At 41.2% G+C, this 22,437-nt stretch overlaps 1 protein-coding gene across 1 annotated transcript in view; it reads right to left on the reverse strand.

Annotated features, from left to right (window-relative positions):
• Positions 1-22,437, reverse strand: part of MNAT1 (MNAT1 component of CDK activating kinase) — a 119,097-nt gene that overhangs the window by 72,990 nt on the left and 23,670 nt on the right. The window contains exons 2-4 of the mRNA XM_059474096.1: positions 11,250-11,402; positions 9,584-9,657; positions 1,226-1,329 (exon numbers count right to left, since the gene is read on the reverse strand). Of these exons, the coding sequence (XP_059330079.1) occupies positions 1,226-1,329; positions 9,584-9,657; positions 11,250-11,402 (331 nt within the window). The remainder of the gene's footprint in view (positions 1-1,225; positions 1,330-9,583; positions 9,658-11,249; positions 11,403-22,437) is intronic.

Consider the following 22,437-nt stretch of genomic DNA (forward strand, 5'->3'; position numbering starts at 1 on the left):
GTTGAAAAAGAAATTAGGAACAATTCAAATGTTAAAAAAGAAAAAAACCAGAAATGTTTCCAGCTCTTCAGTGAGTCTGGATTCACACAGGCCTGCCCAGCCTCCAGCAGAGCAGGACTGTGGAGCACAGCAACCAGAAGTGCTTGAGGGGGTACAGGGCATTGCAGAGGTGCCTGAGAGCACCAGCCAGCCCCTGTCCTTGCAGGGAAGGTGGGCTGAGGCAGAGCTGCTCCCACTGTGACCCCAGAGGCTGCAGCTCCACTGTAAAATAAGACACAGCCAAAGCCCTGGCAGGTCTCCTCAAGCTCTGAAGCAGAGGATATTGCACAGTGTCAGAGACAGGATAACAGATCAGAGATGGACCCCTAGGGAAATTTCCTTGCCTTTAAAAGGAAGAGGTTCAAACAAACATTTTTCAGATTCCAATCTCCTCCTGTGAAATCCTAGAGCTAAAGAAATCACCCAGAGTTTTGCCACAGACTTCAGGGGAGTGAGGATTTCACCCCTACTGATTTGAAAGCAAGTCCTTAGTGCAACTGGATTACAAACACAAACTTTTGTTATGTCACACTCTGGGCAGACATTTTCCTTCAAGAACTGATAACAATGTGTATTTTCATGCTGAAAAAATATTTAACAGATTAAACTTTTCTTACAGGAATAAATACATGCAAGTTTATTTTTAAAGAACAAAATGATATGTGAGCCATAATTTAATGAATGAATCTTCAAAGAACCCTGTGTTTTGCATACAGATTATATATACAATATCCCTGATGTTACTGTTATCAGCTCTTGAACAAAAGTTTTAATGTTTGTTTCAACATCTTTCATTTCAAATTTTGTACAAACCAGGCCTGTGTTTTGCCTCAATTTTACAACTCTCTCCTGGGAGCTTCATAATGTCTGGGTCTGGATTTCTTTTTTCCTTCAGATGAGAAAGGAACGATTGTCCTGGTGTAGGAATGAACTTCATCTCTCCTGGCCATTGTCCAACGCCACTGCCAGCACACATGCCTGCTGATGTATTACACACAGCCTCTGCTGCTGCCCCTCTCCTCCAGCCCTTCCCAAAATAAAGCACAACTACATTTCAACCTCAATATTTAAATACAAAGAACCCTGTAAGCACTTTCAGCTTTGGTTTGTTTTAAGAAAGTACTCCACAAATCCTTTAATTCTTTAACAAATGAATAAAAATTGTAGGGGAGAGAAGTTAACTAACCAGTTTTAACTTATTCTTCTGAATGACTTCTTTGTTATCCTTTTGATATAGCTCCATTTTCTTTTTGGTGTTCTCCAAGTCCACATTGTTGGTCAAGTTAAATACTGCATAAACATAAAGACAGAAAGCAAAAGTATTAGGTCAGCATGCATGACTATGACAAAGAAACACTATTCTTATGCTCTGTATCCCTTCTAGCCAAATATAAACATTGCAGTAACAGAACTTATTTAAACATGCCATATAAAGACAGAGACAATCTGCTAAGTCACTGCACTCCAACAAAAGCCAGCAGAGTTTCTGTAGGTTTCCACATCTGTAGGAGATTAAAATTTCAATCTTGCATCCCATTTTGTGACACTGTAATGATACATGAATAATCATCATACTATTCATAAAACACTGACCTTTCCAAGTAGCAGTTATAGCTAAGAACATGGTGGTTCCTATAAAATTAAATTAGATCAAACACAGCCATATGAAGACAAGGTTGGAAATTAAGTAATTTCATTTCCTAGGGAATATTTAATGCACAAGGACTACAGTGACTGAATTCTCAGGTACACAAAAAAATTTACATTGCTTGGTAACTTAAAAGGCACCAAAGTACAATTACCTTTATTATGAGGAATCTGCAGATGCTTGCAGATTAATAGGTCAGCTGACATTCTTTTGATGTCTCTCAGTGGTGACAGACTATATCTCATGTAATTATGAGCAAGCAGGGTCGGCCAGCAAGCTCCATAGTTTAGCACAACATTCCCAATTATCTACACATGGTATCGCAAGAAATTGAACAGTTTCTATAATCAACAGCTTGAAAGATGTAGATGGTTTGGATGATTTGTAATTTGATACAATGCCTGAGCCCTTCACCTCTGGGTCACTGGTTCACTTGTGGGTCAAGTGAATTCCAACTGAACCCGTTATCACTGGGAAGTCTCTTGGTGATCCCCACCCTGAGTGATGCTGGGCTCATGCCCATGGCCTCAGAGCTACCGAGCAGAGCCAGCACAGAGCACTCCAAGCCTCCAAGAGCTCTGTCACCTGCCTACAAGGGCAGCAGAGAAATTTGTGCAGTCATTGATAAATCCTCCACAAGAAACAACCACGCAGTGACCGCGCTGTGTCACACCCCGAAGGGAAGGAGGTTCTTGTGCAAACACCAGCCTGGCACTTGGGAGCTTTTGGTCCAGTTCTCTTTCCCAGGTTTTTAGGAAACCAGGGCCAAGCTAAGCCTGGCTGCACCACTGCCAAGTCATTTGTACCAGTGAGGCTGCTGGAGGCAACAGGAGGAAGCAGCATGAAGTGTGTTGTTACTCATCAGGGTAACACACGCCTCAGTTTGGAGAGCATCCTATCCCTTCTTCCATCCTCCCCACAGGTAACAATAAAGGGGAATAAAGAAACAATGAGGCTGCTAGAGGGAACAGAATGAAGTCTGCTGTTACTCATCAGGGTAACACACATCTCAGTTTGGAGAACATCATTTCCCTTCTTCCATCCTCCCCACAGGTAACACGGCAGAAAAGAGCCCTTAGGAGGGTTCTAGGCAAACCAAACCAAAGGTAGCTCAGGCTGGCAAACCAGGTGAGAGCAGTGAAGGAAACATCAAGAAATCAATGCCAGGAGCAAATGGAGATGAGAAGAAACAGGAAGGTCCTAAATGGCGGAGCTGCGGATGCAGCTCAGTGCTAAAAGCCCAGCTCTGGCTGCCAAGGGAGGCATTCCTGCTCCCCAAGCCTCACTCTTTCCCCTGCTCTGATCCCAGAATTCCCTCAGATACTCTGCAGTGTCAACAAAAACCCTTCAGTAACCTGAACTGGCTCAACACAGGGGCTGAGAGCCAGAGAGGGTACCAGGGAAGTAATAAAAGGGTACAGATGGGAAGAGGAACACTCTTATCCAGGAGTACCAAACCACCACATCATCTTACTCTTATTAACATACTCAATTCCTCAAACTGCAACAAAAAAGGGCTCAGCAAGATACAGTTAAATAACCTCTTAACCTTAAAAATAAAAAAAAAATTTATTTCTTTTCCCATTTTCTGAATAATAAGCAGCATCAAGAGGAATGACATTTCAATCCAGCCTGGCTCCTGAATCAGCTGAACTCTTCCAGCCCCACCCCAGCATCCTCAGTTCAGAGGGAAGATCTAAGATGGCTGAGTTTGTGCTTTAAAAATTTCAAAATCAACACCTGAGCTGAATTTACAAACTTTGCTACTGGGCCTCTGTACTGGAGTTCTCCCACTGGCAAGAACCAGAGGAGGAGAATAAAGGTTCCTTTCTCCCACACACCACCTGCTGTATCTCCATGCCATAGCTTCAGGCAGCACTTCTCCCTCAGGTCTTTATCTCACCCCAGCTGCGACCTCTGGGCACTGCCATAACCCAAACAAGACACTCAAAGTTCAGCTCCTTGGTTTTTTGGGAGCAAGCTACCCCTCCCAAATGTTTGGGGTTTTTTTCCTCTCCAAAATGAATAACATTTTCCAATTTCATATTGTGACAAACACACGCTTCTTGGTTGTAGCAACCTCTCCTTAGCAAAACATGATTTCAGTCTAAATCTTTAGTATTTTAATGGTGATCTGACATCCAAATTTCCAGCCTACAGTTGCCCACTGACAAGAAGTTTTAATATTTGAGTATTAGGGCAGAGAAGAAGTATCAGTGAAAATGCTGGCACACAATGAGCCCAGAGCTCTGCAGTGACAGCAGCTGATGGGAATGTCAGCACTTCCTACAACCTCACTCCACACAGCAGCTCTCTGAACTCCCCAGTCATGACATAAGAAAGAAATAGCCCATGAGCCATGCTGTGCTAGCAGGATGCCCAGATGCCACCTTCAGGTGCATGAGGAGATGCCAAATTGTCTTCAGGCTTCTGAACATCATGAATATTTCTCTAAAAATAAATCCAGCCATAAGCTGATGATCCCTGTTTTGCAGTTATTGCTGCTTGAAACCTTCAGGGTTTGTTTTTTGGCTTCTTCCTCAGTTATCTTTAATAGGTTCAGCTGATCACAATTTGGTCTATAAAACAAGAGGCTTAAGATTTAAAACTCATACTGGGGAAAAGCAGGCATGTTTTAAACACTTGCAGATGCCTACCTTTAATGAGAACTGCTTACAAAAACGGGTGCATTTTGGTACTTCACAGGAAGTAACATTTCTATCTAAAAAAAATCTATTTCTGCATCAATGTTTGGGAAATTTTCACCCCAAAAGCCCACTGCTCTGCTCATGGTGGAAGTGTTTATCCCCCCTTGTTTTCCTGCTGTTTCCCTCTCAGCAGTCAGATCTGTTCACACTGACTCTGCTCTGCCACTCAAGGATTCTGTAGGACACCAGCAATCAGAAATTCAAACTTCAGCCCCCTCAAAGGCCAGAGGAAATTTGGACCAGAGAAACCAGAGAACACTGATCTACATGAGGAACACTGTCCTGGTCCTCAGCATGTCCTCAACACTGATCTGTCCACATTTCAAGAGTGGAAACATTGAAGACATTTTGTTGTAAGAGTAGAAACAGAGTAAAAGAGTGCAAAAAAGTATTAAAAAAAATAAAACAATGAAAACTGTAACAGCACAACCTGGATTTGCCCACATCAATTTCAGCATCAACAGCTGCCCTTTAGTTCATGAAAACAGCATCTTCCCTCTACAATAAACACCTACCAGCAAAACAAGCTGCTCTTTGACACTGCATGGTTACCAGTGGCCAGCCAGCAGCCAAAACATCTTTCAACATATTTTCTAATAAATTTTTCATGAGCTTCAAACGTCTTTTCATCAATATTTATAGAATACAAATTCTTGCCATTGTATCCTCACAATACAGCTGACAAGTGTGCTTTGCAAGGGGCACTAGGGCACAAAAAATAATTAAGATATTATTTCCCTCTCTTGTCCCTTGTCCCTTCCACAAGTTACTTGGCATTTAAAGGCCAACAACTATAAAACCAAAGAACACAATTGCTATCACTCAACATACAAACTTTAACATAGCTAGGACTATGCAGCCTGCTTTGAGTTTTGCTAGAAATTTATTTTAAATGCATTTCTTAACTTTATTAAAGAAAAAAATAGAAGTAGAAAAACTAGAAAGAGTTAAAAATCCCAACTCATACGCTACACCTACCCTGAAAAAATATTGGTGTAGATCTGAATATGAGTGGCAAAGCAGATGGCTGGTTTGAAAAGGTTTCAAAGAGAAGACAGACTTATTTTTGTCCATGTTGAAATATAGCATAAGCCGATATAAGAGGCCTGAAGCCCTTCAGGGAAAAGAAACAGAAGCTGTTTTGTATGCAACAATTATTTATCTACTTATCCATCTCACATTGGTTGGTTTATAAAATGACTTGCCTTGAGACATCTGTTAAGTATAACAGGAAGACTATTGTGTTTTTTGTGAAGCATTTCATTCTATTTAGGTGAAACTCCCAAGTTCTGAAATTCAGCCTCTACAGGGACTTTCTCTGTTTTTCAAAAGAACAGCATTCATTATACTGTTCTGTAACAAATGGAAAAATATTTTCCTAGTTACAAAAAAGAAAATAAGACAAAAATTTTAATTAAATGGCACAATAATTGAATGAATGAATATCACTGCACTGCAGGACTAAGTTCCTCAAAATCTCCCTGTTTTAGACTAACTACTAGCATTCGTTCATTATAAACAATATTCCTCTCATCTACTACAAACAACTCCTAAATTATCATCTTCCTAAAACCCCAGACTGGGAATGTGGCAGAGTGCTACAGAGGGAGACACAACCTCATCCTCAGTCTGCCTAGGATGTCCCAGGCTTCTGTGGCAACTTCCTTTGGCGCTTTTGAGCCTGATCCCTGCGCTTTTAAAAGGAGCAGGAGTGCAGTGAGGGAGAGAAAAGATGGAAAAGAATTTAACATGTTCCTTCCAACCAACATTTCTGGGATTATAACAAAATAATTATCAGAAACAAAAGAAAACCCACAGTTAAGCCAGAAAAGAGTCTAGTTAGGTATCAATGATTATTTCTGTTTATCCTCAGTGGTCTTTTACTGAGTCAACACCTTTGCCAGAAGTGAATGACTGAAATCACTCAGCCCCATCACTCTAAGAAACACCATTTTGGCAGGAGCAGTGTGATGATGTGAACTCAAAGAGATCTTTGATAAAGCTGCCCAATTTCCAGTTGTGTTATTGCCCGTGTCAGGACCAGCAACACCATCCTCGAGAACACACACACAGAGGGGGAAAAACCAAACCACAAAACAATAAACAGCACAAGCCACAAGTGATCAGAGATAGCAAAACCCTTCCTATGCAAGGATCACTTGTCAGATAAGTGTTCTGAGAGCATTGCATAAAGTCCTGGAGCATCAGGGAGATACAGGAATACACAAATAAGAGCAGCCTCGGAGCTGAATGCTTTTTAAAAAGCAGCAATTACCCAGAACAATGGTGCTGCGGTAACGCCGGGGGGCCTCACTCAGGTACCAGGGAAGGTGCCAGGCACACGCTGGGAGGCGGGTCCTGCTCCAAGAGCTCTCACACAGGGCTTGGAAAAATGGCAGCGATACTCTGGGGAAGGAGAAATGCTCGGGGGAAGAAGAAAACTTTGTAGAAAGAGCAAGCGAAATTCAGATTGTGTCCACAGAGCGCAACTTGTAGCAACACTGAAAGGTTTAACCAGGTCCCTGTTACCATATGGGCACAGTCCTGACTCACTCAGATACATGTTGCCCACACCTTTCCCAAGAGCAGGTTTTAACCCTTTCACTTTATTTTTATTCCTAGTGCTAATGACAACAAACTGTGCTTACAATGCTCTCAAATTGTCCAACCGATTTTTCTTCTGGGGAGAACTTGCTTTAAAATGTGGTTTTTATTTAAAGCCTTGTTTAACACATTTTAGCCCAAAGCATTATTCAGTGGCTACACTCTAAACCACTTCAAAAACCTGGTTTTTATAATAGAAATCTTAAAAGGTGACTACCCTAATGTTTGTTTGACCTTCCCACACACACACACTGTTGCTGCACCATCCAACTCCTCTATTTCAATAGAAAAAGTCTGTAGGTATAAAACAGCTGATATGAAGGGGGAAAATGTGTTTGCAGTGAGGTCAGCAATTGCCGTGTCTCATTCCATTGCTAGTTTTGGAGCTGACCTACCTGGAATATTTGGAAAACCTATCAGAATGAGGGTCACATGAAATACACCTACACAAGATGTTTACATTTTGTCTGTGCTAAGCAACTACTTCATTAAAAACCCTCTAAAACAACTCCAGAAACAAAACCTTCCAGCAAAGAGGGAAAAAAAGATGAAGCTGCACTTTGGGGCATGGGGAGAGGGGAAACCTTCCCAAGCACCAGCAGCTACTGCAAGTCTGCTGAATGTTGGCTCCACAAGGCAAAGCTGCCCTGCACATCCTTTCTTTTCCATCCTACAGCCCAGTTTTCCACACGAGCAAGCAAGCAGAGAATTCAGAGACACACAAAATGAAATCACTCCTCTCAGCAGCAAAGTGTGAAATTATCATACAGAGACAATGAGTTTTAACACACTGTTCAGTCACACCATTCACAACATGCACTGGAAAATGTCACATCAGACAAGTGCCAGGTGGGGAATTGTGCCCAGGACCACAGCAGGGATGGGCTTGGGGACAAATGTGCAACGGGCTTTGTCACCAGGGAGAGCAAACAGGGCTTGAACTCTTGCCTCAAGTGCTGCTGTTGAACCCAACCTCTGGGGTCTGTCTGGAGTTGGGATATCATAAATGAACTCAGGGACAGTGAAAATTAAAGAGTCTTCTGACTGCACCCCTTCCTTCCTCTTATCACCCTGGCTGCCACATCAATGAACTAGGATGCAGCTGGACTTCCACTTCCTTTTAGTATTTTAGGTGTTCCTCTCAGGTAACTAACTCCAATTCCTAAAAACTCTATCAAGCTTCTTCACTATGCATTTGCAGGGCCAAAACAATTATTGGCCAAATCATTCTTTTTCATAATGTTACCAAGACCAGCCAGGTTTCTGCTGTTTCTAAAACCAAGTTCCCAGTACAAGATTTGGAACCATTTGCAATGTAACCACCTAATCCCAAGAGCTGTAAAACCTTCACATCCTGCACAAATTCATGAGGTTCACTCAATTTCAGGCAAAACTTCAACTCCCTTGTTAGAGATGTTAAAAAGTCCTGCAACAGCAGTTAAGTGGGAAATTATATTTAATGCTACATGAAAAAAAGCAGTTTTGCTTCCCATGAGCACACAGATTGTTCCAGGATCCTCTGGCCATTCTTTCTATTCATTCCCTCCTTCCCCCATACCATTCCAAAAAATATACAAACAAAGCTACACCCACATCATCTCCTCCAGATATCTGGACCATGTGAGTGTGACTGGTGTTTCCCAGTCACACCATTTGGCTTCCCAGCCTCAGCATCCTTTTGTGCCAACAAAAACATGATCCACTGCTCACAGCAGTAAGTGTTTGGATCCATTTCTACAAAACACCACAGTGCAAAAAGCAGCAAGGGCTCCTTTGAGAAAAATGAAGGAAAATTGTCATCTCCATGGTTTCCTCCAAATCACATTCACTGCCCCTCCTGCATGCTCTAAGTCACCTCTTCTTCCTCCAGGTCAAAAAAAAGAAAAGCCTCAGAAGCTCATAAAAACCAAGAACAAACCATTTAGGAGTCACTCCTTTGAACACATCCTTGTTTTTCTAAGCAAAACCCATCACTCCACCATAAATCACAAGTCACCCTAACTAAGAAGAAAATAAACTCTGTTGATAACATTGTTCCTTCCCCAAAGGGCAAAGTTCTGCTGCAGCTAATCCAAAGAGAAAGAAATCCACGTCTGTTCCTAAACCTTCTCCTTCTGCACAGCAACATAAAATGCTACCACAGTGGTATGTAAGGTCAGCAGCTTCAAAGCAGCTTCAACTACTGTACTTGCAGAAGCAAAAATGATGAAAGACACCATATGGCTTCTGTCATGGTAGATAAAGCTAATGGAGGGATATAATGAAAATTTCAATTTCTCCTCTCTTTGTTTAATCTTTGCCAGTGCAGCATGGACAGTCCCCTGCAAGCCTTTCTTTTCCAGCTTTGTTTCCTCATTGGATTGTGTTTTTTCTCTGGCAGATAAAATGTTTTACTTAACAATATCCTACAGTTCAACAAGCATGATTAAATCCAGAAAAAAGGTAATTAGATAAAAATCTGATACTGTGATAAATCATATTACAGAAACTGAACTTAGACATTCTCATAGGCAGCTGAGTCAGAAGATAAAAGCCTATGGTCTCACAAGCACAGCACATCAAAAATTCAAGCATTAAGACTTACCAATTTCTTCTATTTCTTCCAAGAAATCATTATATTCCTCTAGAGTGGGAAAGTCTTCCTCTCTTTTATTGTATCTTTAAGAGAAGATAAAAGTATTTATAAACAGAAAGATACAATTTCCATTCAACAAAGCTTTTGCAGCAAGCTGATTAAGCATTGATCTACTTTTATCTGCTGTGTGCTTTGTGACTCCCAAACTGACCAGAATCTTTACTGGGAGACACAAGAGCCTGCTCCAAAGGAAAGGAGGAGCCTGGAAGAAATCTCTGCTATCTTTGCCTATTGTTTGCCAATTCCTTTTCCAGGGTTACAGGTAAACATGAGCACAGAGGCCAAGACAGAGTAACTCCCAGCCAGCCTCTTAACAAAGGCAGAGACAACAGCAACACCCACAGAGAACAAAAATGAAAAAAGAAAAAGCTTTTCTAGAACAATCAGAAAAGGGATTTTGGCTTTGTGCCAACGACAGCATATGTCAGCAGCAAACTGAAAATTCTACAATTATCTCATTTCATATCAATAGGCCATTCCAGCACTCACATTCACCTCTTCAGAGCTGGAGAAAGTAAAAAGATGAAGGGACAACTGGCTTAGAGCATGGGCAGCTTCTGAAAGTCAAGACAGGCAGACTTTCTTCCCAAGAAAATACAAAGCTGAGATTCTGTCTGATCTGTGGAGTGTGACACCCAGGAATATAAAAATCCAAAGAATTGAGGCCATATTCCAATTTGGGGGCATTTTTTCTGCCTCCTAAAAACTAATCTGCCAAACCCCAGTGGGCCAAGAATTCTCCAACATTTTCTCTTCTAACTAAACTTTATTCCATGTTTAATTGACTTATTACAGATTGACTTCTGTTAACTTCAAGAGACTTTAAAATCCAGCATCAGAATTAATACTGCTTCCCATGCTTGGTATTCAGTGGCACAGTTTCATCAACATATGATTCATTTACTATTGTCCCAAGTTTTAGATAAAGGCTGACAAGCTTATAATTTACCTGTAAGTTCACTTCGGCACACACAGCTCTCTCTGGGTTTATTTATCAGATTTTCTTCTATTAAAACATCAACTGGCTCCCATATTTTCTTTATAAAATGCTGCTTACTGGCCACAAGGAGTGAGATGCAATCTTAGACCTCATTTATCTCAATTTCAAGAGCTTTCAAATCTGCATGACAGAATGGTAACACCAGGCTTGCAAGGGACCACTTCCACTAACAATTGCTGTGTGAAGCAAAAAACAATGTGAACTCTCTTTTGCCCATTTTGATTTTGAAGGGAACTGGCCTTCAACTCTCAGAACAGGTCCCCAGTGAACGAAACAATCAAGGTCCTGTTTCTTGCTCTGCTGCCATGTTCACCCCCTCAATATCTAATCATCTCCATTTTGGAGCCAAGTCTTTGCCAAAGAAGGCCACATAGAAACACTCAACATTTTCTAATGCTAAGCAGGAATCCCTCAAGGCTAAATTGAGATTTCAGCTTTCAATTGTTGCACAAAATCAGATTCTCTGAAATCCCTCCATGATAAATGGAGTCAACTTTTATGGTTTGCCACTTAAAAAAATAAAAATCTCCTCTGTACTACTGAAAAAGTCAAATTTTTAAAATTTGGATGCATGAAATACATCCGCTTTTTGTTATTTTAAATGGTGGCACTCACATTTTCAGCACTTTCTTCCGGATTTCCACTTCCTTGTCGACAGCAGGGTCCTCGAAGAGCTGCACCCTGAAGTTGCTCTTCCTCAGGGGGGTGTCACACTCGTGGCAGTTCCCAGCCCCTCTCACAAACAGCAGCTCCACACAGCTCTCACACCTGTGGGACAAAGGAAAGGGTGTAAAGGCACAGAGTGTTAAACAGAACTGAAACACAGGAGTGTGCCCCCTTTTTGCTGTTGGCACAGCACACCTGCCCTGGTTTCACTCCTTCTGCAGCACCCACAGGGGCAGGGGGCCAGGGCTCTCCTCCCTCCTGAGCAGAACAGGCTCAGCAGCACAAACATGGATTCTGATTCTCCCTGCCCAAACACCCCCAGCTCTTTGCTGGCACCAAGCACCAAATGATGGGGTCTGGATCAAGGGGAAGCTGTTACTGACACAGCAAACCCATTTCACGTGGACCAGACTGCAAGATCCTGATTTACTCTAAGCATGACCTCATTGCACAAAAACCCTGTTTATTTTCTGGACGCTGTAGTGCAAGGAGAACTCAATCCAAGCATGGACACAATTCTTGCCTGCAGACTTCCAAGCATCTGCCAGTCCTATCACAGAGGAACTGCTACAAACCTGAGTTAAAATCCAACCCAGCAAAGCCAAAAGAATAAAAAGCATTTCAGTCAGCTTTATGCAGCTCTCCTGTGCCTTCTGGTAATACTTTTTAAATTGCATGTAAAATAAACTTTACACAGAGGCTGCACAGAAATAAAACAAAAATACCTTTCTGGTTTTATTTCTTTTGACCTAATGAAGACTTCAGATTTTAACACGATACTTGCTGACCAGTCAGTTGGCATTTATTAAAGGAAGAACACGTAACAAGAAAGCTGATTTTAAGAAAAAAGTACTTCGGTAGTAATAATGTGCAAATTTCTAGCAGAGGACAACACCTGCTGCAGTCATTTCCTACTGCTGGGGAGGCAAAGGGGAGCCTATTTATAGCTTTGCTAGATTGAAGCCAAAACAGTTGTACATTAAGGGCTAAGCCATGTTTTACCTTCACAAACCCAGCACAAAAGCTAAACAAGTTAAGAGAAACAACACTGACATGGTTGAGAAAGATCTTAAACAAAACTTTCGTACTGCTGACCTATCCCAAACTAAACTGGTTCCAGTCCTTACAGAGGCAGAGGTGAGGAGAGCCAACCAGTTCTGCCCAGCTTCTGTTTTCAAGATTAGAAAGTGCAAAACAAACACAATTGAATCTCACAATTTAAAAAAAAAAGCAATTTTTTTGTTGTTGCTAACACAGATAACTACAGCTTCAGCCTGCATTTTGCACAGCAGCTGCAAATGTTAAAGAGCAAACCTTGAATTAAGCTGGGCATTTTCCTGCCCCAGAATTCCTTAAGTTAGAAAACAAAGTGTATTTATAAATACAAATTATCTGGGTAGGGAACAATTAAACTTCATTAGCACACTAAGCCTGAAATTTAGAAGCTGCTGGGACATGAACTCAATAAAATAATGAGAAATTAATATCATGTTAATATAATGAAAGCAATTTATGTCCCCACAACAGGAGGAGCAAGAGTAAATGCAAGAGAGCAGGCAAGGCAGGGAAAGGGATTTCTCTGGCCTCCCCCAACCTGTCTGTGCACGCAGGAGCCCCACACAAGGACAGCTTCACTGTCTCTGTTCTGGCAGCTCTGGCTGTTTGTGCCTCTCAACACAGCAGCCAAAGCACAGAAAAGTCCCTGCCTCCTTTTCCCTAAGTTATAGAACAGGGAGCCAAGAGACAGAGCTCAGCAGGTGGATCCAAGTGCAGGTGTTTGTATTGTTTTTTATCACAGTATTGAATAAGGACCAACAGAACAGGGGCTCCATGTGCAGGGTATCATTCACAGACAGCAGCACCTGAAACTGCTTCACTCCCCCCTTCCCTAAATCAAGTTTGCACAGGACTTGACTATGGAAAAAATCCCTCCTTGGAAAAGCACTTCACACAAGTGCTTCCATGCCTTCCCCAGCTGAAAGCACTGTTCCTAAGGCTGCAGAATAGCTTTCCATACATGAAAAGATGAGTCAACACCTCACTATGGGGATCCCACATCAGGTGATTGCATTCTCACTCACTCGTGCACATCCACCCTGATATTTATTTGGAGATAATTCCCTCTGAATTCAAAGGGGGCTGTATGGGACAAGTCAAGGGCAGAGCTGGACTCAGTCCATGTCCTGCCTCCTCTCCCATCTGCAGACAGATTTAATACACACAGATCCCAAGCTTCCTTCCAAACAAATCTGTCATCCTTGTTCCCACAAACAGCAGCCACTCTGCCACCAATGGCAATCTTGGGTCACACATTTCCATCTGATTCTTGAGGAATGAAAAAAAGCCATTTGCCCAACCCTGCTCCAAGGAATTCCTTCTGGTTTCACTGCAGACCACTAATGTCAGAGCATGTGTCATCACCATGGAGGCACATTGTTATAAAGGTGGATTTAATTAATTCTTTCACAGCTTCAAATAAAGATTTCAAAATGTGACTTGAGAAAAAATTATCTTGAACTGTAAAATTCAAAAATACATCTTTTTTTTCCACTTGGATTATTTAGTTAGCTAGTTATTAAAATATGTAGCAATTTCTGTGACTTCAAAGTCACAGAAACTTATTCAATAGCACAGAGGGACATACAGAGCTCCTCAAACCACATCATTTCAGGAGATTCTTCCTTTTCTTTCCAAGTCCAACTCTTCCCTCCTGGTCTTACTTTAACAACAGCTGACTGTGGAAGCAGGACACCATTCTGTACATCTTTCACTGGCCAACACACTATATGTGGCTTTCTCCAAATGAGCAAAGCATCAAAGCACTTCCTTAACTCACCTTCTAATCATGACCAAAAACAGATGGCCCTGTGGATGGCCAAATGAGCAAAGCACCAAAACACCTCCTTAACTCCCCTTCAAATCATGGCCAAAACAGAGGCCATTAGGATGGCCTCCTAATTTCTTTAATTAGGAGCCTTAAATAGGCAATTTTGTATGTGTATTATGTAGGCAGATATGCTACATATATAAACTAATGATGACAAATGTTCGTATTTTTAAAAATCACATCCATATATTTGCTCAATACTGAGTTTGTCTGAAGACAACAGCTTCACGTGAGAGCTAAACAAACGATGTGATGTTGCTGCTTCTTCTGCAATCTGTGTTCTACTTCACACACTCACCAAACCATTTCCTTTTGGATTTGAGTTTGTACCTTGAGAACATGTGATCAGGATGAAGACATGAACAGAAAATGCCCAAGGATTTACCCATGGACATACAACAGGCACAACTATCAGTAATGCCAAGCAGGAACAACGAAGTGTCCTGATCTTGGACACCAATAAACTTTAGAATGCTCATTTTCATTTCATGGACAGTGGTTTTATCTGTTGTTCTTCTCTTTACTCCCCATGAAATATTAAACAAAAGGCCCAGTCTCTGAGCAGTCTATCACACCACATTTTTGGGGGGAGCAAACAAAGCATCTACACGATTTGGCAATGCACAAACAGCACTACAGGCCCTCATGTCCAAGGACTTCAGGATCACTAAAAATGCTTTTGGTACATTGCAGAAAACAAGCAGAGGTTCCTCCCCAGAAAGCTGTTAAGATATTTATCAACTAAATTACACTGACAGGGAACCGAGTGTTTGTTTTGGACAGAGTGTCTTCAGAGGGTACAGGACTGGTGCCCAATGCTGCATTCCTGACACATGCACACACTCACTGCATGCAGGGATGATGGCAGACAAGGAATCTGGGACACTGGAGGATGGAAATGGCTCACAGCATTAGCACAGCTTGATGGTGCTGCTCACTTTTTTAGCTTGGCTGGCAAGGCAGCAAACAAAACAGATTAAAGAACAGCTATTTCCACAAGCAGGAACACAAGATATTCTCTCAAAATTTTAGATTCTGCTGAGCATTACAAAAATTTGCAGAACTTTAGATATGCAGCCATTAATCATTGCAGAGAAAAAAAAAACTTTATGGCTTTTGCTGTTGACTAGGAGTATTACAGAATGAGTTACCAGCCTTCTTTACAAAGCCTATTATTAGTATATACACTCATTAAAGAGTATCAGAATTTCTAAGCCTCTCTTTCTTCAGCTTTTATCACCAAGATGTTTCTGTAATTTCAAGTAACAAAACAACAATCCTTTCCACTATGAAAGAAATAGTTTAGATTAAAAAATAATAATGCAGTCTTCAATACATAGCCAAGACTTGAACCACAAACAACAGGAGTGGAGCGAATCAGCAAAAATGTCTTCATTTGTTCCTCAATTTCAATGTCAGACGGAAATTTACTTATAGAAGTGGAATGACTTGATTTATGGGGAGGGAATATTAAAAAACAGAAAACACACACATAAGAAAGCTTACAGGATGACATCTAGTTTTTTAAATCAAAGATGCTTCTAGAAACATTCCTGGGCTTCTTGCTTAGCCTGGATTAGACAATTTGATATTGTCAAGCAGAGATTCTTGAACTGAGACAAGAACAGCCCAATCTGGGGAGAGCAGCTGTCAAACCTGTTTATTTCACAACCCTCAGTACATTTAACAAGTCACAGTGGGTTCTGCTGAGCAGCCAAGAGCTCATCAATGACTTGCAGCTGGCCACTGCAGCTTCATTTTCTGAGCTGATGGACCCACAGACACAGGTTCTTCCTGGAGTCTGCAGCAGCCAGGACCTCTGAGATCCAAAAGAACCCAGACAAAACCATTTTTTGCTATGTTACAGGATAGGGAGCAAAAGCAGAGGAAAGAAAAGTTCAACTTCAGTGACACCAAGCACCTCTGAGAGCCTCAGAATAAAGGAGCTTAAAAGATCAGTAGGGAGTTAGGGATAAAAATCAGGCTTTTCCTTTTTACACCTCAGCTTCAGGAATCCGTAAATCCTTATTCAGGTACATGCAGTAGCTGCTGCCTGTGTTTTTTGGGCCATCTCTTCCCTGACTGCCAAATCCAAGAGGGAGTTGGGAGAAGGAAGAATCTTGTCCAGATTCTGTAAAGTTCTATCAGAGGGGATTTTGCTGTCCTTACCTTGTGAGGAGACAACTTCAGAATGATCTCAAAACCTTATTTGGCCAAAAAACCCACACAATGGGCCTTGTCTTCAACTAGTAAATAAACAGGTCTCACAGTTACCCCTGTGACATGCAGAGACTGCAGCTCATCATGGCAATAGGACACAGCTTCCAGGCAGGAACCACAACTCTATCAGATTCAGATGAGAAGTGCTCAGTTCAGATGAGAATTTTGGGTTTTAAACACTGCTGATAAGCTACCTGCAGCTCCCTTCTCTTCAGCCCAGTCACAGTGTGACACAAAATCTCAGAGATTGCTTTGCTAACATTTCATTTTTTTCAAACCAGGACTCCAGAGAGCTGATCTGAACTCCCTCCTTTAAGCAACAAAGCAAAAGGAGACTCTGGTGCTCTGCCTATATCTGTGTTATGTCAATTCTCAGCATCATCTGCCAAGCTCCTGAGAACACAATCCTCCTTCTAGACTGTTTATATCTTTTGGGAAAAGGATGCACGCACACCACTTCTGTTTCATTTTTGTTTTGTCAGACAAGTTCTGCTCCACATTGCAGAAGAGAGGAGGTTAAATGAGCCCAGACATCTCAAAAATTTAGGAGACATCCAGGCACAGTTAACCTTATTTTCCAAACTCCCATGTACATACTCTGCTATACAGACCAGCTCCTCTCAGCTGCACCAGAAATAAAGCAGACCAGGTAGTGACTGAACAACAGCCCTGACTGACTGGTATTTCTAAAGGGGAAAAAAAAGACATACTGAGTCAATTAATAATAAATATTTCCACCACCCATCGTGTTTCAACATCTCTACTACAAAACCATTTCAAGGGGCTTGGACCTGACAAGAGAATTTGCAGCAAGCTAAAACTTAAATCACTTTTATCCAGTACAGATGAGCCTTTCGTTTTTCCCTAGGGAAAAAAAAATAGAGAAGCTTTTATGTTATTAACTCTAGATAGTATAGAAAAAATATTTCTATGAGTATTTAAATAAAGTGTTTTTTCCTGACATAGTGCTGCCTAGTCAGTTAAGGACACAATCACAAGAACGTGTCCTACAGCACCATTCTGCCACTGTGTCCAAACAACAGGCCAATTCCTGACACTCCAAGAGCAGCTGTGTGGCATTGAGAAATAAGTGCTTTCACAATGACTAGGCACACCAAAACCAACCCAGAATTTACTCAGTGTACCAGAACAACTACTCCAAATCCATTATGGTCTACTGGGCAAACACATGCAGTAAAATAATAATTCAACTGCGTCAATAACCTTTGCTATTGTGCTTTATTCTCCTTCAGTAAGAACTCTGCAAGTTTTCAGAGTTCTCAGCAAACATCAAATTAAAATGTTTATCAGGATCAACAGCTGCCCACAGCACACCTGAACTTAAGTCACAATTACAAAATCTCCCAAGTCTGTCCAAATTGGCAAGACCGCACCTTTTGAGACACAATCCAGCTCCACGTCACCCATTGTCTCACAGGACAAACATATTCGTCACTAACAAGTGTGAGATCTCACACCAGAAATGTTGCCCCCTTCTCCCTCCATATCCATTTCTTACCTCATGAGAAAGTCCTGCACCATGTGGCTAAGCTGACAGATTTTACTGTACCAAATACTCTGAGCATTATCACACCAAACACCTACATGAGCCAGAAATCACATGGAAAAAACTAAAACATAGAAAATAAAAAATAAACACTTGGGGGTCCCAAAATAGTCACAACAAATCTCTTACTTGAAATCTTTTACTGAAACAAGACTTCTACCTTCTGTCCTGTATTTTCAACACATTTTAACAGTGCAACAACAGCATGTGGGAACAAGACAAGGAAATGTGGCTTTATGGTAAAAGGGGAAAAACATTAAAAGGTATTTGTGGCATGATGGGATATCCTGACCACATTACTGAGGGCTTGTCACGAGACACTCCCATATTTCATGTCTAATCTCAGAGTAGGAAGATAAAATTGATAAGACACATCTGTCAGAGAGCCAGGCATATGACCAAGGTCTTCCAAAATACAGCAGTGGTTTGGGGTCTCAATGGGAAACATGCAAGGCTTTGAAAATCTCTCAAAAATCCAAATCTTGACCTATCTTTCACAAAGGTATTGTTGATTGATCTACAAATGTTGGCTCATCTCTCCTGGGTATTGGGAGGAACCAAGCCAAATTCCTGCCAAGAGCAGAGACTTGTGTTTGACTTGAAGCATGAAAAGTACACAGTCCAGTTTCCTCAAGCTATTCAAATACAGAGACAGTGTGGGTGTATGCACACACAATTAAAAACAACTGAAAAAACAGCCTGGTGGAGCAATAACTGCATCAGCCACGTCCTGGATAGCTCTGAAACCCCTATCAGTGCTCAAAAAACAAAATGTAACAAAGTGGTGTCCTCCCTACCACTAAACTTGCTTGGTTTGAAGTGACTGAAAGAACAAGTTGCCATGACCAAGTGGGAGCTCCTACATAAATCTTGGTTTATGATACAATAAAATCAAGTGTTTCTTTTTATTTAATTACAAATGAAGGGCCAAACTCAAAGGTTAAGACATCATCTGCCATTCTGATAAGCAGCAGAAGTCCCAACAAGCCTGAGTTTATATATTCAGCTTGGGAAGAGCAGAAGTGTATCCCTGCATGTTAAATCAGCACCAACACCAGAGAAGCTGCTGTAACCTCACTGCTGTGCACTGCCCTTCCCCTGCTGTCCTCTCCCTCAGGCCAGGATAATATTTGCAGCCACACAGTTATTTTTGGGTTATTTTTCACCAGATAAACTCTCCCATTGGGTGCACCACACAGGCAGGTTATAGTTTGAACAAGATCCCTGAACTGAGATCCCAGGGATTTCCATTGGGTGGGAGGCCATAAAAAGCTGCTCTTCTCTCTATTAGAATTTCTCCTTCCCTCCTCCAAAGCTTTTGGAGCATACTCAGTGTTGTGGTTTGAGGGGAAGTGTTTATCTTGAACCAAAAGTATAAGGAGAGGGAAATAAGACCCAAAAAGTGTCCACCATTATTATTTCAGGGTACCCTACAAGTTAATCAACACCTCTGAAAAGCTGAGTCAATGAACAGTTAAAACACAAGCCATGCAATAATACATGGGGTAGCAGACAGAGGGTAAATACTATTTTTTAGACTTGCTAAAAATAAGACAGCCACAAGACCATGACAAATTATTTCAGAATACTTTACACAAAGCACACAAGGTTACTTTATAGCCAAGCCCTTCCACAACAGAAACAGAAAGCAACACAACTGAAAAAAACTGATTAATTCATGCATTTGAACCAAGTCACAGAGTCACTGGGAGCTCATCACTTAAAGAGCAGCAAGCAGAGAAAATGACAGCCCTAAACCAATTAAATAACACCTTGTGGTCCCCCTGCCATGGGGGGCAGTCAGGAACAGGCTCATGGAACCCAAGGGGGCAGCTGAAGAGCTGCTGGTGTTTCAAAGTCACCAGCAGGATGTGAGGTTTAACCTGAAGTGAGCAGTGTGGCTCTGGTCAACGACACTCAAAACAGATGAGCTCATCCTATAAATGCACAAAAAGGCAACAAGATGACGACGGGATTAGGAGGATTGGCTTTTCAGGAAAAGCAGCAGAAAAAAGCTACTCAACTATAAGTCTAACCAGAGTAAAACTTCATATTGGAAATTGTATTTCTCATCAGTCACATCAGAGGGGGTCTGAAATCAGAATCAACAGGAGTAACAAGACAAAAAATAGGTTAAAAAATTAACATTACTAGTTTTAAAAAGTTTTGTAAGTTAACAAGAGGAGGATTTGATGACCTGAGTGTCTTCAATAGGTAACCAAATCTGGTAGAGATGATGTCTCCACTCATATCTACAGTCCTGGTTATGTGCTCTAATGACTGAAACCCTGAAACAATAATAGCTTAGGAAGAAAAATAAAAAGGAGAGAGAAAAGCTAAAACTATGTGCATCTTAGAACATCTGGGCTATGCTTGCCTTCCTTTAAAATTTTTTTTCAGTATTTAATCATCTTCTCATAATACTAATCACTCTCAGCCATCAGTCTAAAGCAGCCTTCCCAAATTCAACAGAGATTAATAGTCTTCTATCTAAAAGCAAGTTATTTCTCTTATCTGGCATAACCCATAATACATGTATGTCAGAGACCCAATTCACTTCACTTGGATTCACTTGTATCAATTTTTTTACATGGTGGAAAGAGAATAAGTAAGATCACCCCATTCTGCTTGTCCTTAATAGCCAGTACAACACACAGAAGGAACTGGAGTGAAAATCCCCAGCTTGTCTTACTTCAGACAGAACATGCCATTTGTCATGGAGGTATATTCTACTAGCAAAAATCCTGAAATATTCTACTGTAAAAAATCCTTTCTGCAGCAAAAGGTGGTGGCCATGACTCAACAAATCATCCTCCCCTTCTCTCCAGTCCAACACAGGCTCAGGGAACCTGGTGCTTTCCAAGGCTGCAGCCTTTTCAGTGAGACCAAAAGCACCAGCAGCCTTTGAATGCTATAAAGACTCTGTAGTATTTTTGCTGTTGAGATCACACGGGTTTTCTGGACTAACAAAGGTAATTTTAAATTTTACATCATATCACAATTCCCTACTGAATTTCAGTTGATTAGGACATTATTTATTCCCTGCCCTAAAGCACCATTTAGAATGACTTGCTAAATCTCTGTTGGCTTTACTACTGCAATTTGAATAGCTGGACATCAGAGAAGGAAGAATGATCTCTATGAACTCCTTTAATACCTCACAGAGCAGAGCCCAAATTATTCTGAGCACTAAGATGGAGAAAAACAAAAGATGCAACCAGTAACACTTTATTGCCATCTTTCATCCAAACTCAGACTCAATCCTTCAAGAAATAAGCCTAGGCAAGTATGTTTTTAGAAGAAATATTTTGGGAAATCTATTTTCTTTTTTAACCTAAAGTTAAAGGAGGTGTAAAGAATGAGCCCAAAACCAAGTAAAGCATTTCCTGCTGGAATGGGTGTCTCATTCAGGAGTGGCTGTGCCACCTGGTGCTGAAGCTCATTTACATCCCAGCACCTCTGATCCACTGCTGATCTTCAGCATCCCAGGAACCTTCTTGGGCTCTGTGCCTGCACTCCCTGGAGCTGCACCACTGACACACACAAGTGCCCCAAATTACAGGGTCAGCTTTCATTTCTGTAGCCCAACAGATTTTTATGGCACTTCCTTTAAATGCTTCTCTCTCTCCCTAATCTTCATTTTCCCCATGGTAAGTGCAAGGACAATATTCATTAGAAAAACCCCAGAGCAGCAATTCTGTTTCCCCACCTCCCTGGTCTCATTTGGGAATCTCCCACTTCCTACCAATTTTTAAGGGTCATTCCTCACTTCATTTTCACATAATCCCCAAACAACCATTATCACATCTTTTCTCAGCATGAGATAAAATATAGACTGCGCTTCATAAACAGTGGAGACCTTAAGATTACATTCTTGGTGGGACACAGCATGATAAATATTTCAGGGATGTCTTGAAATACCCTACAATATGCAACACGTGGCCAGTGAAACAAATCTCAAAAAAACAATTATATTTTGATTTATTAGAAACAAAAAAAGAAAAAAAAGAAAAAGGAAAAACACACCAAAACCTCCTTCCCCCATCCCACCCTGGTCATTGAGCAGGTCAGGTTTCAATTTCCTTTTTAAGGGTGGCAGAAATCCTGACCTACTTAAAGCATGGTAGGGAAGGGTTTTTTTGCATTTTAAAGTTAATAATTCAAAAAAATGCTTTTTCTTCAAGCTCAAAAAGAAAAGGCAACTCCTATTCTAGCACATTAAACCACTTGGTGAATGTCACGCCAACTTTTAGAAGCTAAATTGTAAGGTCATATTCAATGCAGCTACTTTTAGGTATTAAAAATAAGGAGAACATATCAGGCCTTCATTAGCTGTGCTGGCATCTCAATTTCCTACAAATTGTGGGGAATAAAAACCCAGCCCTACACCAGTGAATTTGGAGGGAGCTTCCCAGGTTATCAAACACAAAGGACAAAGTGAGCAAACACATTACTCACCATTG

The sequence above is a fragment of the Ammospiza nelsoni genome, chromosome 6, assembly GCF_027579445.1.
Source record: "Ammospiza nelsoni isolate bAmmNel1 chromosome 6, bAmmNel1.pri, whole genome shotgun sequence".
NCBI lineage: Eukaryota > Metazoa > Chordata > Aves > Passeriformes > Passerellidae > Ammospiza > Ammospiza nelsoni.